Raw genomic sequence first — 19,614 nt, forward strand, 5'->3', positions numbered from 1 at the left:
CACAGGGAAGATGAGACAGCGAGCGCAGTACCCGCAATAGAAAGCAGATGTAATTATCTCAAAGAAGGAGAATGATTATGCTTATAGAATCTAAAAAGAACTGAACTCAACAGTTATATAGAGGGCCGATGACCTAGATGTCAGGCCCCTTTAACAACAAGCATTATAATCAGTTATATACAAACTCAGGATAAATAAATAACTAAATATATATATATATATAATGTACCCGTGTGGGGATTTACCAGTTACCTCCATCGGATGCGTCCCATTGGAATTGGGGAAGCCTGCTGGCTCTGCCGCCAGCAGAGTCAGAGGGTAGTAGGGAAATAAAATACCGCCGTGAAAAAAAAAACTGGTACCTTGCCAGGGTTACGGCGAAGACTGGTAAATGACCAGAAGCCAGAAAACATCTTGAGGCAACCTCTAGGGCTAACAACCCTAGTTGTAAAAGGATGGGTACCCATCCAAAGCAATATCAAGTCAAGAAGCATGATGGCACAACTTTTCAAGAAACATACCCCAGGGGGTAAATCTTCGGATAAATCCCTCATCGTGAATGCCACGGTGCACAAGTCTCATTTGGATTCTAGGGGAGACACGACATCATGCAAGAGACGAGTTGGAGCGTCTCGATGTACCCCGAAGAGTCAAAAACTCAGGCCAAAATCCAAAACCTTTCTAGCAACTTTCAACATAAATTCACTTATACAAACTGGCAAGCTGAAAACCCTCACCAAAGCTCTTCACGAAAATCAGATATCCATAATGGCCCTACAGGAAACAAGGTACCCAGATGAAGAGATTTTTTAATCGAAGGCTACCGATTTTTCAAGAGCAAAGCGCAAAGAGTAATCCTCAATGGAGCTGTGATGCTTGGACACGTGTTTGCTGTTAGAACCAAGATCCTTAAATCAGTTGCAAATTTCAAACCTGTGAATGACAGATCATCTATACTCACAATTAAATGTGCAAACAAAACCTACGCCCTACTTAACGCACATGCTCCTACAAACGATAAGAACAAGTCTGATCCAGACGAAGTTGATAATTTCTGGGACCTACTGGATGAAAAATTAAGCAAAATCCCCAAACACCATGTCAAGCTAATTTTGGGTGACTTCAATGCCCAACTAGGTCATGAACAAAAGTACAAGAAAGTTATAGGAAATTACCCTGCTCACAAAAGAACCAATCCCAATGGCAAAAAACTGCTGTCCATTTGCGAAAATCACAAACTGCAGGTCATGTCGACCCACTTTCGCCATCTACCCAGAAAGCAAATGACTTGGCGTTCTCCCGTCCAAACTCTCAGAGAGTTCCAAATAGATCATGTTGCAATCTCCAGGAGAAACAGCCCTGAGATTATGAATGTCAAGGTACAGAAAGGCATCAATGTGGTCTCATATAACTATATGTCTCTTATCAAATTCAAACCGATTCCCGCAAACACAAGGAAGACAACCAAACAGATCACACACTTCGACAATGACAAACTTCGGCAAAGGGCCAAGGAGTTCCAGGAGAAGGCTAGACCAAATGACTGTGACTTTAACAACACTAAAAGTCTCCTTGTTGAGGCCGCCAAAGACGTTGAAGAAATCAAGAGAAGCAAAAAGCATGCCTGGTGGAATGGTACCTGTGAATCAGTCCTCAAAGAAAGACTCAATGCGTGGAAACAGCACTGCTCTACGAAATCACAAAATAATTGGGAAACCTACAAAACCCAACGTGCCCAAGCAGCTGGGATGTTCAGAACTGAGAAACGTAAATACAAAAATCTCCCATTGAAAAGAAAGAACAAAGCTTTAGGAAGAATGAAAGCAGAGAGTACTACAGAGCCTTCAAACGTAAACTCACTGGCTATAAACCACCATCTCTATGCTTTGAGCGAAAGGACGGCACACTGGTGACGTCAAATGAAGAAAATTGCAGCATTCTGGCAGACTACTTCAAGAATTTACTTAATTACTCTAAACCGCAAAGCCCCATTGAGACCAAGGAACCCTTACACAGGTACACAGATTCCAGACCACCCGGCAGAGATGAAATCAAGCGCCACATTGCCAGTCTCAAAAATAACAAAGCACCGGGGGAAAGACTCAGTAGTAGCAGAGCTATGGAAATATGCACCAGAGGAATCACTTGACATCTTGCAAAAGCAAATAGAAGAAATTAGTAACAAGGAGACCCTACCCGAAGATTGGAAAATAGCTTTGATCCATCCATTACACAATAAAAGGCAGCATGAAGAACATCAACAACTACAGAGGAATATCTTTGCTACCCATGACTTAAAAAATTCTATCACTTGCCATCCTGGAGCGTTTGGAAGCACAAGTCGAACATCAAATAAGTGAATACCAAGGAGGGTTCAGAAAAGGTCGCTCAACAGCCGAACAGATCCAAAATCTCAAAACGATCATCAGATATTATACACTAAGGTCCAAGCAGTATGTGTCTGTCTTTGTGGACTTCAAGAAAGAGTACGACTCCATTGATGGGGAAGTCCTGCTAAATATCTCAAATGAATTTGGAGTTGATTTGAAACTGCTGGCATTAATTAGAGCCACCCTGACCGATACAAAATCCAAGGTGAAGTTCCACGGATGTCTCTCGCATTCCTTTGACATCAAAACAGGAGTCCGACAAGGCTATCCCCGATACTCTTCAACTGTGTTCTTGAAAAGATCATCAGAACCTGGTGGGTGAGATTACAGGAAACCAACTTACAGTCCATTAAGAATAGGAACCAATTCCAAGGGGATCGCAACAGACTGCTTAGCATTTGCCGATGATATTGCTGTTCTCTCAAACGACATAAAAACCGCTAGAGCTCAAGTTGAAATTTTAAAGGAAATTGCCAAACAAACTGGTCTGCAGATATCGTTGTAATGACTAACATCAAAGAGGCTCCACCAAAACTCCATACAAAATACGGGGACATCACCCGAGTACACAAATTCAAATACCTGGGTGAGATCATCATGAAAAATGAACTGGACAAAGAAACACTTCAGGAGCGAGTACGCAAACTGGAAATAGCCTACCAAACATCCCGCACAATCTACAACAAAAAATGCCTTTCCCAAAACACCAAGATACGTCACTATGAAACAGTTCTGAAGCCAGCAGATCTATATGCAGCCGAAACCCTGTCTCTAAATGCCAACAAAGGACTCCTTGAAGAGCTGGAGAAAAAAGAACGCAAAATTGTGAGAGGACTATTGGGATCAAAGTACAGAAATGGAATCCATCAAAAGAGATCCAACGAGGAAGTCTACAGCAAAATAGAGAAAATTACCGACACAATCAGAAAAAGACAGGCACGATTTTACGGTCATCTGAAAAGAATGGACGGAAGAAAGTTAACTGCAGAAATCTTTCACTTTTTCGATTCAAACCCCAAAACCACAATTCCGTGGTTTAGAAACACCAAAGAAGACCTGCAAATGCTACATATCTCAGCTGAAGACGCCCTTAACAGAGATCTCTTCTGCAAGAAAATATTGGCGAACGAGCTAAACCGAGACGAACAACCGAAGAGAAGACACGGTGCCCTTTGTACAGAAGAACGTAAGCAGGCCCACTCACAAAGAATGAGGGAAATTTGGGCTCTAAAGAAGGCCAAGTTCAGTGTCAAATGCAACAAGACTTAATGTGGTTCTTGATGGCCCCAGCGAATTATATACAGGGTTATTCACCTAACATGTTACACGCAAATAACTTCTAAACCGTTCAAGATATCAGCATTCTGTTTTCATATTCGTAAATGGTACGCAGGGTCTTGTAAAATAACGTGCTACTTAGTCTCATGGGATGATTAACAACCGAGACATTGATACTAACTCCATATTTTTTAAATGGAACGGTACAAATTTATACAGCTGATTTAAAAGTTCATCTGCGTACAAGTTCAAATATGTAAGTATTTTAAAAATCAAACCATTACTTTTTGAGATATAAGTAGGAACAGCATGCACTGTTTTGCATGCCGCATCAGACGGCGTGAAGTTGGGCAAGGATATATTGAGGCGCAAGCAGTTTCCTGGGAGTGAGTTCAGCCACAGAATGGGTACCAGGCATGTAAGCACCTCGTACACATGTGATGGGTTTGCGAAGTGTGCATGACAGGCGAACACATGACAGGACAGAAAGGGTTGATGTGTTTAAAATGAATAATATAAATACTTTGCCTTGAGAGGAACATAACGAAAGCTATAATTGTCGCTGGTTTTAGTGTACAGTTCATACTACTCTATGAGTTGAGAAATAAACATAACACAAAACACTAGAAGAGCTCCTTCTAGAAAAGCAAATGTTCAGAGCTGAGCACAATTATTTATGTTTTATTTTACACGCATTAATCTTTGCAGAGCTCCAGCGCAACTGTAGTGGCGTGCATTCGGGAGAGCGTAGGTTCGAGTCCTGCCTCGCCCAACCTGATATTGATTTTCATGGTGTCCCATGTTCAACACCAGGCAAAAACCAGATAGGTACCTTTGTGATAGGTCACGGCCGACTTTCTTTCCAAATCCTTCCCATTCCCATCCGTCAGAAAGAAACGCTAAACTGAGCGCAGCCTATTACATGTCAAAACTAAACAATACAACTTTAATCTCCCTTCCCCATTGTGTGTTCGCCAGTCATACAATAACGTTGCACACCCAGGGTATGTTACGGTACATCACATTGTGTTTACAGTACATGCCTGGTATCCGTTCTGTGGCTGGAATCAAGGCCAGGAAGCAGCTTGCACCTCAATATGTCCTTGCCCGGCTTCACGCCTTCGGATGCAGCATGCAAAACAGCGCATGCTGTTCTTACTTATATCTCAAAAAGTAATTGTCCAATTTTGAAAATACTTACATATTTGAACTTGTACGCAGATGAACTTTTAAACCAGCTGTATAAATCTGTGCCGTTCCATTTAAAAATATGGAGTTAGTATCAATATCTCAGTTGTTAATCACCCCATGAGACTAAGTAGCACGTTATTTTATAAGACCCTGCGTACCATTTACAAATATGAAAACAGAATGCTGATATCTTTAATGGTTTAGAAGTTATTTGCGTGTAACATGTTAGATGAATAACCCTGTATATATATATAAATATCATGTATATGCAAATAAGTGTTTTGTCTGTACATTGCTCAGAATTTGAAAAGAATGGCATTTCTGTATCGGTCACGTCCACAGTAACAAAGAAATGCACTTTTTACTTTTCTGTAATTTCTGTCTGTCTGTATGTATGACTGTCAGTATGTATGTACACGCATCACGAGAAAACGGCTGAAGAGAATTTAATGAAAATCGATATGTGAAGTCAGGGGATAAGCTACTACAATCTAGGCTAAAAATCATTTTCTTCACGCTGAGTGAAATGGTAGTTTAGTGGAAGGCCAAATATTTAATTCTCAAATATTTATATTATTAGTGTTCCTATCAATAAATACTACATAACTAAAGTTATATAGAATTAAATTTCCAATCATTTATATCTTATACATTTTTACCGTACCGGCTATGATAACATATTTGTTCATGAATTTGTGTTTTTTTTTTGCTAAGTCCAAATCAACGCCGAGCCACAAGAAAAGGGGATGACAGGATTTAATGAAAATCAGTATATAGAGTCAGGGAATAAGAGACTACAGTCTAAGCTGTAAACAATTTTATTCACCCTGGATGAAATTATATTTTAGGGAAAGGCACCTAAAATTTAATTATTAAATACCTATGTTATTGATCCTATCGACAAGTACTACATAACAAAGGTTATAGAGAAAACAATTTCCTATCATTAATTTTTATTCAGTTTTAACGTACCAACTATGATAAGAGTGATATTTCAGAGTCGGACGAAAACTAAGTGTGAAGCCTACAATATCGAAAGCCCATAACATTGATCAACAATTACGTTACAATGACCATTATTTGTTGTGATGTTCTTTGTCTCCTATGCTGCCATTCAACTCCGATAGATAAGATTACAGCTGTGTACCAAGTATAACAGCCTGACTGAATATTGGTGGGAAATACCTGGGGAGTTAGGAAACTTTCTTCTTTAGCAAGCCATTCCTCTGGTTCATACATTTTATGATACAGCTGGTACGTAACATACTGGTTCATAATATTATCCCAGCTATTTGATCCCTACTCTGATGCGCTGTTTTAGAATGAGCAGTGTGCACACATAAGGCAGAGGCTCACTTAGTAGTAGTAGTAGTAGTAGTAGTAGTAGTAGTATGACCTGGTCTAGAATAACAATTTAGGCCTATTCCAAATTATAGTACCACAATTCACTAAATAACTAAAAAATCAACCCTGTCTTAAGAAAAGCTTCTTCCTCTTCATTTTTATTAAATTCTACATACATTTCATTCCAAATTAGCAGTGAAGTGGGGGTTTCTCCTCTGGCTTGGAAGAAAAATTTGGCTCCAAGTCAGATTTCTCCGCAGCCAGTGTAGTGAATTGAGATTTTCCGACTTGTTGGGTGCTCCTAGGAAACACACTAGTAAGAGGGCATAATTTTTGCCCAGGGACTTTCCACTATTCGACCCCCGCCCCCCGGAAAAAGACAAAGAATGTTCAGATCACGGCTGTCTGCTGCTTGGTCATTCCAACTCTGAAACTTTGAATTGTTAGATCGGCAGCGTAGTACTGTTTGTAAAAAGTGAGAAAATGTGTGGTTCTTCATTTGATTGAGTATATCATATGATAGCATTGCTTTTAATTGTGACATTCCTTCTGGTGTCATTGTAATGACCTATGTTGATTTCAGTTGGGAAAACCACAAAGACAGTCTTTCTCAGGATGTAAAAAGGCAGGTGGAGAGGGAGTGTCTCCCATTATAATGAAAAATACCCAACCTGATTGTAACTGATGATAGGCAAGTGGGCCTACCATTACAATGAAAATTCCCTAACCCAGTCATCATATGAGGAAAGACGTTTGGTGACTACCCTGTTGCATTTCTAGGGTAACGTTAAGAGCTATGCAATTTGATGCAATCTTGCTCACAACATGTATACTACCTAACCTAGAATTCTGTATACAATGTAGAATACCGTCGCGAAGCACGGGTACATCAGCTAGTAAATAAATAAATAAATAAATAAATAAATAAATAAATAAATAAATAAATAAATAAATAAATAAATAAATAAATAAATAAATAAATAAATAAATATAAAATAAATAAATAAATAAACAAATAAATAAATAAATAAATAAATACATAAATAAATAGATATTTAAAAACAAAGTTCAGATCCATGATACCAACATTGACACTATTCATTAGCCAATTGCAAAACTGTATTCTTGCAATGAAATCTGTAGCCTGTACGTTATCGACTGAATGAGACCAGTAAGATCATAAATGTAATAACTTTGTTGCATTACATGTTGACGAATTTGAAATACCACTTCTCTGAGCTACTCTCCGAAGCAACCTACGTAGACTGACTTGCAGTCTTGACCGTATATCTTCTAACCTCTCTTATGTGAGAGCTGCTCTCTTTCACTGCTTTTTCTTATCAGCTATGGAAACAGTACTATGCGACATATGAACAAGTTGTTGCACATAACATTTTGATAGTACTGTAGAACCGAGAAACTGTCTACGGAATTTTTTAAGGCACCCTCTAACTGGTTTCTTCTACTTGTGCAAATAACACTCAATAAAAATATTCTGTGCGCTGTCATGTACTTGACCATCATGATAATAACCCTATAACACACCTTAAAAATCTAACAGTAACTAACGAAATAAGCAAGACAGCCAAGTGTATCTGCTGCATTAGCTTCACCACTTCTTGTCAGGCCAAGATTAACACAAGCCATATGGTACTGGCTTGGGATTCCTGCAGTCTGTGACCAGAAGTGTGAAGTCTTAAATTATACTCCCTGTATAAGTGATCATATGTTTAGTACATATAATTATTATATGCAAGTATTTGTATATTTGGTACCTTTAACTGTTATATGTTGGTGATGGTTTGTAATGAAATATAAGGGCAGCTACAAACTTTAATGAGCTCCATTATTTACTCACACAGTTGTAGGATTCGCCGCTATCTGACTGCCAGTCAGGCTCACATTTAATGAACTGGGGTTGCTCCATATTTCACAAGATCTATAACAACATAAAACGATGAGCAATGTATGTAAATAAAGTGAGATACTTCAAACTTCAGCACATTACATTTCAATATAATGGTAGCTTATCACCTGTTTTCAGATGTAACTACGATGACCTAAGCAGCTAGAATCTTCTGAGATAAGAATTCCTTTGAGGATTTCACCATGGTGCTCAATCTGGGAAAGACTGTTGAAAAGAAGAAATTGGTAAACATACTTCTGAAAACTAGTGACAAGTAAATGAAGACAAGTATATAATATAACCTACAATAAATTATTTATAATTGAGTACTACATTTATTGAGGCAATAATTAATGAAAAGTATTGAAACCATGCTAAATCAAGTCATATACAGGCTGTAGTGAAAATGTTAGGTGTGGATTCCTCATGTGCAGACAAGAAAAAAGTTATTTCAACATGATCCAGAAGTACTTTGTTGTTCTGTCATGCTCCTCACTTTCATATGTCCTATCTGACCTCCTATGATCAATTCTTATTCTATTCTGAACCTGATGGTATTCGAGTACTTGAGGCATAAAGAGTCTTTAATTTTTATGCCCTTTGCGGCCCTTGTCTTTCTTTGGCCGATATCTTCGTTTTTCAAAGTGTTGGATCCCTCCATTTTCCCCCCTCTGATTAGTGTTATATAGAGGATGGTTGCCTGCTTGTACTTCCTCTTAAAACAATATTCACGACCACACGTACTTGGTCACCACATTAGTGGTTACAAGAACGTGAGAGTATGTTTGTTTGTAGGACTGGAATACATGTGCAGGCATTAAGAAAATCAAGCCTTTATTATCAGAGTTGGGAAGTAATTGAGTAAGAGTAATCAAATTACTTGTAACAATTACATTATCAGTAATTTGCACTTGTAACCATTAGTCTTAACGAGAAGTAATTTTTACTTGAAATTTGCTTCTAGAGATAACATTGTAATCATTACATCCTAGTAACTGATATATATCACACAGAAGCAGAAATGTGAAAAAATAATGATCAAGATAACTTTCTCACTTCTACTACAACAGAACCAGTTCATGATCAGGTACCTCCAAAGATATTCCATTCATGTTCTTAAAATTAAAAGTGGGTATTTCTTCAAGCATGGCTGTAGGATACCTTTTCAGTAAATGTAAAGATGTACTTCCCCCTTAAGACATTGAGGATTAGCGATGAGAACTTTCAGAACACATTAATTTATTTGCAAAGTAAATGGAAAATCATTTGAAATGTTAGCCATCATCATCATCCACTAAAGGCAATCCCTTGTTGCTGTAACCACATCTGATGATCTACTGCTAGCCTCTTCCTGTTGCCGTAAAACAACATGCCAGTTCACCGATGGAGTCCTTGATATATGACATCCTTGGTCACCTCCTGGGTCTCATTCTCAGTACTTTACCTTCAATGATGATTTGGAGAAGAGTCATGTCTCAGAACGTGTCCAAGGAACTTCATTTTCTTCTTCTTTATCATATTTAATAAACATTGATCCTCATTTACATTCTTTAAAACAAGGTCTTTTCTTTTATCCATCCAACTTGTTAATGTAATTCTCCTCCAAAATCATATTTCTGTACCCTCAAGTTATATTTCTTCCTGTTTCCCTGATGTCCAGGTTTCACATCCATACAGTAGCACACTCTAAACAAAGGTCTTGAGAAATGATCTTCAGGTCTCCAAACTGAGATGGTTGTTTAGCAATAAGTTTTTCTTACGAAGGCTTGTTTTGATACCACTTTTCTCTTCTGGAAGTCAATAAACAATATAAAAATTATGGGAAAAAGAACATTTTGAAAATTCCAAGGTATCATGTTCAGGCTCACTTAATGTCTCTATGCTAAAAGAAAAAACACAAAATATAGTAATACATTCCTTTTCATTACAAACTTTTGTATTATTCCAGCCCTAAACAAAAAAGAATAAATAATTTCCTTTAGACTAACATTCTGTAAAGTAATCGTAAGTTTAGTGATTAATTTTTGAAAAAGTAATTCGTAATTGAGTAACTGTAATCAAGCCCTCGTACTGTTCCCATCACTGTATATTATTCACCTCGCACATTATAAAAACAAATGACACTTGTCTCACATTCCCTTCAGCAAGCAAAGGATACTGATGCTATCTGCAAGCCTCAATAATGTAGCAAAAGAAAATGAAATGGCGTATGGTGCTTAGAACCGGGAGAGTCCGAGGACAGGATTGGCTCACCAGATGCAGGTCGTAGACAACCCACCCATGATGAGGATAAAAATGTGCTGAAGAAGGCACATAAACCCAGCCCCAGTGCCAGCAAAATTAACCAATTATAGTTAAAATTCCCGACCCTGCCAGAAATAGAACCTGGGACCTCTGTGAACAAAGGCCGATATGCTAACCATTTAGCCGTGGAGCTGGACAATAATGCAGCAACCAAGAATTTCTGAATCCATGTTGATTTAACCTTTTCATATTCTCTATATTTAAGGAACCCATGTCATAAAAATTTTGCTCATTTTTTTCATACACCGGGCGGGTTGGCCGTGTGGTTAGGGATGCACAGCTGCAAGCTTGCCTCCAGGAGATAGTGGGTTCAAAAACCACTGTTGGCAGCCCTGAAGATGGTTTTCTGTGGTTTCCCATATTCACACCAGGCAAATGCCCGGGCTGTACCTTAATTAAGGCCACAGACACTTCCTTCCCACTCCTAGGCCTTTCCTATCCTGTTGCCGCTAAAAGACCTATCTGTGTCATTGCGACGTAAAACAAATTCTAAAAAAAAATTCTTTCTCTTACACACTGGAAAGAAAGGTGGTAACATGAAAATAAGTAATGGGATAACAAAATGACAGGTCAGAAAGAGGAAACAAGAACAAACATGAAAACAAGAAAGTACAAGGACAATCTCACTGCCATTTTCAAATAAATAGCCCTCAATCACCATTCTTCTACATTCATTCGTTCTCAGTCCCCAATGACCAAATGAGTTGGCCATGTGGTCAGCAGTGCACAGCTGTGAGCTTGCATTTGGGAGATAGTGGGTTCATCTTGGGAGCATAGAATGGCAACCATGGAAGCCCTAGCTGAGACTGAACATATTTCAACATACTTTAGCCATGATTCCTTTATCAAATCTTCTTCTTTCAGACCCTGATGGTATTAGATTTTCAAGGTCACAGGAATCTTTCATTTTGTGCCCTTTGTGGTCCTATTTTTTTCCTTGATACCCTAATTTATTATCCTTAGACCTCTTCAACTTTCTGTAAACTATCGTTGACAGGTGGTGGTGGTGATTATAGTTTTAAGAGGAAGTACAACTGGGCGACCACCCTCTATATAACACTAACCAGAGGGTAAAATGGAAGGGGTTTAACATTTTGAAAAATGTATCAGCCAGAGAAAAATAAGGGCCACAAAGGGCTTGAAAAATTAAAGACTCCTTAGCCGTCAATATAATACCGTCAGGGTCAGAGAAGAATTGACCAAGAGAGTATAGAGGAAAGGAAGGAACCTCACAAAAGTGGAAGCAGAGCCACGACTCAGCTGAGGACTCCCTGGTCACCAACCCATGCTCCCAAGTTAACAGAGACTCGGGCTCCTTTTAGTCACCTCTTATGACAGGCAGGAGATACCATGGTGTTATTCTACCCCCTGCACCCACAGGGGGCTGTTTAGAGAATGGCTGCCTAGATGTACTTCCTCTTCAAACAATTAACCCCACCATTTGAAGATCGTGATGTGGAATGATAAAGGGATGTATTTGTTCTCATGACCATGCATGAAAATGTATTTTACATGAGAGGAAATAGGGATCACAAATTTGTGAACGCTATTATGAAACGTCAGACAATAACAGCAAAAGCCCTGGCTCATAACTAATTCTTACACTTCACATTTAGGTAGAGGGCACAGGTGTTACATTATCACTAATTTCCCATGAAGCTATAGAGCTGCAAATTGGCACAAGTATTCCTTATAAGATCATTTTAGTGACTAAAGGGGTGAAATTGGAGCAAATACCACAATTATATTACCATTAATTCTCACAGACTGCACTAAGGTAGAGGTATGAAATTTGGCATCAGTTATAAGATAGTTAATATTTCATTCCAACACCTTGTGATTTAAGAGGTGAAATTGAGATAAATACCAAAACACAATGTCACTTAATCACTCATTTCCCATAAAGGAAATGCTGAAATTTGACGCAAGTGTTTCTTACAAGCTATTTAAGGAATTTAAGGAAGTTTTCTTCCAATATTTTGTGGTTAAGGAAGTGAAATAGGGTTAACTCCCCTAATTACAATATTTAATTCTCACACTTCCCACAAAACTAGGGAGCTGCAATTTGGCACATATATTTTTCATAAATCAACTAGGAAAAGTAAAAATGTCTCATTACAATATTTTATTATTAGATGGGTGAAACTGGGGTAAGTACATAATTTCAATATCATTCTCACACTTCCCAGAAAGCTAAAGAGCTGGAATTTGTCACTGGTTGCATATCTATAAATGTGGATCAACTTTTATTTCATGGTGTAACTGAAACAGCCCGCCTGGTGGCCACGATCTTTAAAGCATTAAGTCAACAAGACTCTGATACCATGGTTAGCTGGTTCGAGTCCCATTGGTCAAAATATTTTCAACATCAGAATGTTTCCTGGCAAGGTAAGATAGGTAGTGGTATACATTCCTAATCACTAGATTCCATGCCAAGCCAGGATTCGATTCAAAACATCACCGTAGTGCTCATATGCTGAAGGACATATGACACTGTCATTAGTGATTCAATCAATCAAACAACAATTAAAGCAATCAATCACTCACTCACTCAATCAATCAATCAACCAACCAACCAATCAATCAAGCATTTAGGGCTGTTGTCCAGGTGGCAGATTCCTTATCAACTGCTTTCTTATATTTGAAGGCAACTCAAGTCCTAAGCAGTCCGTTTGTAGTTATACAAAAGCTGCTTGCATTACCCGCCACGTTCAAGAGGAGAATGAAAATGGAAAAGAGAGGAAGTGCTCACATACAGAAGGATATTTTCCTCGGATCTTGAATTGACTTTTTGGTGTACCATCAAAGTGACCACTTAGGACTTGATTTGATGCCAACTATAAACTTTTCATAAATATTTTAAAAGAAATTGGAAATTTATCAGACATTTTCCTTGATAAATTAAGCAACTCCCTTACTCCTAGACTGATAAATGAATATTTGTCCCGATTTTGTGAACTTGAATTCCAACTTTATTTTCATATTATGAGCTTTCCTAATTTTAAAAGCTCCCATTAAGCTTATTTGTCTACTAATGTCATTCCATGCCAACTCTTCACTGACAGCTCGGAACATACCACTTAATTCCACTATAACTGGATCTGTTATTGAACATTCCTCCCCTGTGAACCATGTGACCTTGCCATGGTGGAGAGGATTGAGTTTCCCAATGAAGCAGGTAGCCAAGCCATAGGTGCAACCATATCAGATGGGTATCTGTCAAGAGACTAGACTAACAAATGGTTCATTGAAAAGGGGAGGGGGGGTGGCAGCCTCTCGGAAGTTGCAAGGGCGGCAGTCTAGATGATTGACTGATATGGTTTTGTAATATTATTTAACATGGCTTCGCTATGTTGGTATGGCTACACGGCTGAAAGCAACGGGAAAGTACAGCCGTAACTAACTCTCAGGGACATGCAGCTCTCTCTGTATGAATGATATACAATGGTGGCTTCCTCCTAGGTAAAATATTCCAGAGGTAAAATAGTCCCTCATTCGGATCTCAGGGTGGGGACCACACGAGAAGGGGCAATCATCAGGAAGATGGATACTGACATTCTGCGAGTCAGAGTGTGGAATGTTAGAAGTTTAAATCATTGTAGTAGATTAGAGAATGTGAAATGGGACATGGATAGACTAAAGTTAGATGTAGCTGGTATAAGTGAAGTACATCAGCAGGAAGAACAGGATTTTTGGTCAGGTAACTACAGAATTATCAATACAAAATCAAACAGGGGAAATGCTGGAGTTGTTTTTCTTTTTTGCTAGTGGCTTTATGTCGCATCGACACAGATAGGTATTATAGCGACACTGGGATAGGAAAGGCCTAGGAGTTGGAAGGAAGCAGCCAAAGCGTTAATTAAGGTACAGCCCCAGCATTTGCCTGGTGTCAAAATGGGAAAGCACGGAAAACCATCTACAGGGCTACCAACAGTGGGATTCAAACCCACTATCTCCTGGATGCAAGCTCACAGCCGCGCGCCCCTAACCGCTTGGTTATCTTGCCCGTTAGGAGTTGGTTTAATAATGAATAAGAAAATAGGGCAGCATGTAAGCTACTACGACCATCATAGTGAAAGGTTTATTGTTGACAAAATACACACCAAGTCTATGCCCACCAAAATAGTGCAGGTCTATATGCCTACTAGTTCAGTAAAGATGATGAAGAAATCAAAAGAATATACAAAGAGATAGAAGAATTAATACAATATGTAAAGGGTGATGAGAATCCAATAGTGATAGGGGACTGGAATGCAGTGGTAGGCCAAGGAAGAGAAGGTAACATAGTAGGAGAATTTGGATTGGGACAAATGAATGAAAGAGGAAGCTGGCTGGTTGAATTCTGCACCAACCATAATTTAGTCCTTGCTGACAATTGGTTCAAACAACACAAATAATGGCTGTATACATAGACAAGACCTGGAGATGCTCAAAGGTATCAAACAGACTTCATTATGATTATGCAGAGATTCAGAAACCAGGTGTTGGATTGCAAGGCTTCCCAGGAGCAGATGTGGACTCTCACCACAACCTGTTGGTCATGAAATGCCACATGAAACTGAAGAAAGGAAGAAATGCAAGATGGGACCTAGACAAGTTGAAACAAAAGAGTGTGAGGGATTGTTTCAAGGAACATGCAACACAAGGACTAAATAAAAATGCTGAAGGAAACACAGTAGAGGAAAATGGACAGTCATGAAGAATGAGATTAGTGAGGCTGTTGAAGAAATGTTGGGAAGAAAGGAAAGAACAACTAAGAAACAATGGATAACTCAAGAGATATCAGACCTGATTGACGAACGACAAAAGTACAAGAATGCAAAAAATGAAGAGGGCAGAAAATAATATAGGTGAATAAATAATGAAGTAGAAAGAAAGTGCAGGAGAGCTAAGGAAGAATGGCTGAAAGAGAAGTGCAAGGATGTTGAAGGTTGTATGGTCCTAGGAAAGGTAGATGTTGCATACAGGAAAATCAAGAAAACCTTTGGAGAAAGGGAAACTAGGTGTATGAATATTAAGAATTCAGATGGAAAACCACTTCCAGGGAAAGAAGACAAGTTAGAAAGATGCCAGGAATATATCCAACAATTATATGAAGATAAAGATATAGATGATAGGGTTCTGAAGCGAGAAGATGCTGTTGATAGTGACAACATGGGAGACCCAATTTTGAGGCCAGAATTCGACAAAGCATTGAGAGACCTAAGCAGAAACAAGGCACCGGGAATTGATGACTTATCCTCAGAATTACTGACAGCCTTAGGAGAAACCTGCATGGACAGGTTATTCGGTTTAATGTGTAAGATGTATGATACAGAAGTGCCATCCGATTTTGGGCAGATTTATACCTATTCCCACCAAAGCCAGTGCTGACAAGTGTGAAAACTACCGCACCATTAGTTTAGTATCTCACGCCTGCAAAATTTTAACACGTATTATTTACAGAAGAATGGAAAAACAATTTGAAACTGAGTTGGGAGATGATCAATTTGGCTTCAGAAGAAATGTGGAAACATGTGAAGCAATTCTCACTTTACGTCTGATCTTAGAGGACCAAATGAAGAAAGACAAGCCCATGTATATGGCTTTTGTAGATGTGTTGCAACAAGTTGAGCGTAGCTGGAAATGAAGCACGAGGTGATTCCCATACGACATATGTCATTCAAGTATATTCTTCCCCCTAACATAACCCTTTCTCTCTTAGCTGTAATTTATCCAGCTCAACTGTACAGTCCGCATTGAACTGCGAAATCCAACTACCTTTAATTACTATTATGTATTTAGACCTCCATGCGCAACAATCATCATCTTTCAAGATTCTTAAAACAGAAGAGCCTTTCTAACATCATGCATTGCAGTCATGTATACTGAATATATGAATATCTTGAGAAGACAGCATGACTTCGGCTCAGTTGAACTTTGAATAGAAAGCAGCATATTTAAGGAACCAGCCTTTATTGAAATTCCACACATCATCCTTGACTAGCAATTTAAGGATTTCTATCGTATGCAACTTTTTAATGTAGTACAGCGCACTGGATTTTTATGAATCTCTATCAAGGAGCAACTTTTTAATGTAGTGCAGCGTATCTCTTGAACCTTAATTTCTTACATAGTATTTATATCATGTGGATCAGTGGTAGAGTGTCGGCCTCCGGATCCAAGATAGCGGGTTGAAACCCAGCAGAGGTAGTAGGATTTTTGAAGGGCGGAAAAAAGTCCATTCAATACTCCATGTCGTACGATGTTGGCATGTAAAAGATCTCTGGTGACACATTTGGTGTTTACCCGACAAAATTCATTAAATCTCAGCCATAGACACCCAAGAGAATTTCGGTTTACTCGGTCTGCCATCTAGTGGGCCTAGAGTAAAACGAAACATCGAAATTGATGAGCAGACAGCCAGATGGCATCAAATTGAAATGTCTGCACAAGGTAGCTGAGGCCATACGATTATTATTATTATTATTATTATTATTATTATTATTATTATTATTATTATTATGTCACTGACACTGCACTGTATCTTAAATTGCTTGAACTTTCAACGGAATTTTATTTTATGTAACCAGTCTTAACTTCAATTCTATGAGTTGCACATACATTTTTAAAGACCTTTGTGTCTTTACGTTGTTTATTTTTTTTTATATATTTGTGTTGATTTGCTTTAAGGCTAATGATGACCTACAGTTAGGTCGAAACTAGTCCCCGAACGTAAATGTAAAACATTGTAGAGTTTGTATTGAAAAGGTGGACCTTAATAATAAATATTTAAACACTATTGTTATCACAGTTCTATACGGATCAGACATAATGTAATTTATATCTCTTAAAGCATTAGCCCGTCTGACTTCCACAACTTCTCATGTTCCTTCCCCTCTCTCCTGCCTAACTACTGTATCCTGTACATTGATTGAGTGAGACTTATCTTCACTCCTATCCTCCATTACAAGTCTAATTACCTTCTTCAAACTTGCTATCTCATCCCTCATCTCTCTAAGTTCCCACTCACACCAACAGTTCTTACATGATCCTCCCTCAGCCATTCTTTTATCTCATCAAGAAATGTGAAGTAATACGGAAATATCAACAGAAAGAGAGTCCTTTTTTTTCTTGCCATTTGCTTTATGTCGCACCGACACAGATATGTCTTATGGCGACGATGGGATAAGAAAGGCCTAGGAATGGGAAGGAATCGGCCATGGCCTTAATTAAGGTACAGCCCCAGCATTTGCCTGGTGTGAAAATGGGAAACCACAGAAAATCATCTACAGGGCTGCTGACAGTAGGGTTCGAACCCACTATCTCCCGATTACTGGATACTGGCCCCACTTAAGGGACTGCAGCTATTGAACTCGGTCAGAAAGAGAGTAGCATATTCAATTATGGAAGTATATATATGTCAGAGGAAGGAAATAATGGATACTACACAAAGATTTTGTGACAATAATGCCAGCAAGAAACCAATTGATAAATTAACTGAACGTCACCTATCAGATGGAGACGTTACGCCTTGAGCAGACCTCTTGGTGCTCCCTACTGTCATGTATTACGTCATTCATTTAAGAAAGGGCAACGGATCGTTAAAAGCTCGCTACAAAAATTGATCTCACTTCATACCCTACCCCGTAGAGAAACGGGGCAGCTGGGTCTGTACCTTGACGCTACTTTCCCAATCCTTCCCCATTCTTGCGTCGCCGAAAAGTACGACGTTAAACCACTAGCAAAAAACAAAATTATATTGTTTCAGCAACTGCGCAAAAATATTAAAGTCACTGATAGATTACAGCAAGGAATAAACTTTGCACATTTGTGCGCTGTTCTGTTTATTAGTAATTAATTCAGTTTGGAGATGTGACAGCAATCATCAGTGTGGTGTAACAATCAAACACACTGTGTGAATATAGTAGAAGTTTAAAAAAAACTTTATGCCCATTTGGGTGATCATTGCCTAAGGAGGAAGACAAGGATTGGACAAACACACAGAGTTACTGAAATAAATGTATTCCACTATATTAATAAAATAGGCGTATATTATTTCAAATGCAACCTTCACATAACAAGGATAAAAGTGACCCGTATTGGCCGTCGTAGGCAAATCGAAATTGTGGGCATCTTTAGTCATAACTTAACACCATAACTTAACAGTTTACGTGCTGTCAGAGCTGTAACTGAGATTGACATTTCAGGGGAACCTCTGAACTGTGGTAGATGTATCTTTGCCTTGTCAAAGAGATACACAGTATCTTAAGGAAAGTAAATAATATACCAGTACCAATATAAAATATTAATTTCCATCATATTTTTAAATTTGAAATGTGTGTTAAGGCAACCATACATACTTGAAACCTTGTTTGGATTGCATCATCACGTTTGAAATATACTAATGCAAACGGACTTTTGTACTGTGCTATGGAGGTTCTGTGTTAATTATTATTCATATGACCTAGGTACGTATTTTCCACTTCCCATAAATAAATTAGTTATTTCAAAATCCTATGAATAGTACTCATAAATATGTTACGGTATATAATTTGACGTACTAAATAAACAGCCCAAGTTCAATCAAGACCGACTCTAATCCTCAGACCGTAATATATAAAAAACATGGCATCCGAAGTAGCCGGATTGCTGGTATTGGCTATCTCATACATATTATATAAACGGCGGTAAATTAACATGATAAATGTAACATCATAAGGAAAATCACTTTTACACGTATGAAAACGCTTCGCCAACAAGAATCACATATATACTGCTAGAGAAGAGACCAACACACTGATTATTTAGAAATTTCAATTTGTCAAATAACACTTTTTCTTAGATTTCACTTCGCTAGACAGATAAAATTACATGATAAAACTGTTAAAATGATACTTCTAATATCATTTTAAATGTTTCAAAATAAATTAAGGTACAAAATTCCTCGATTTACTCGCGCTCATGAGAATTGTGAAATACAATTTGTTGCCTTAGTTTTGAAGTGGTGGACACTTTCTTAAATTCAGCAACCAATGAATAGGAAGTACACCCGGAATAATAATGTTATTGGCTTTACGTCCCACTAACTACATTTGTTGTGGTTTTCGGAGACGTCGAAGTGCCGAAACTTTCTCCTGCAGTAGTTCTTCTACATGCCAGTAAATCTACCGACACGAGGCTAACGTATTTGAGCACCTTCAAATACCACCAGACTGAGCC

The 19,614-nt window shown here is 38.4% G+C and overlaps 1 protein-coding gene across 1 annotated transcript in view; it reads right to left on the reverse strand.

Annotated features, from left to right (window-relative positions):
* Positions 1 to 19,614, reverse strand: part of LOC137502979 (uncharacterized) — a 66,522-nt gene that overhangs the window by 44,710 nt on the left and 2,198 nt on the right. Inside the window, exons 2-3 of the mRNA XM_068230267.1 lie at positions 8,238 to 8,334; positions 8,062 to 8,142 (exon numbers count right to left, since the gene is read on the reverse strand). Coding sequence (XP_068086368.1) covers positions 8,062 to 8,130 — 69 coding nt within the window. The 5' untranslated portion in view covers positions 8,131 to 8,142; positions 8,238 to 8,334. The remainder of the gene's footprint in view (positions 1 to 8,061; positions 8,143 to 8,237; positions 8,335 to 19,614) is intronic.

Source organism: Anabrus simplex, chromosome 14 (genome assembly GCF_040414725.1).
Source record: "Anabrus simplex isolate iqAnaSimp1 chromosome 14, ASM4041472v1, whole genome shotgun sequence".
NCBI classification, from domain to species: Eukaryota; Metazoa; Arthropoda; class Insecta; order Orthoptera; family Tettigoniidae; genus Anabrus; species Anabrus simplex.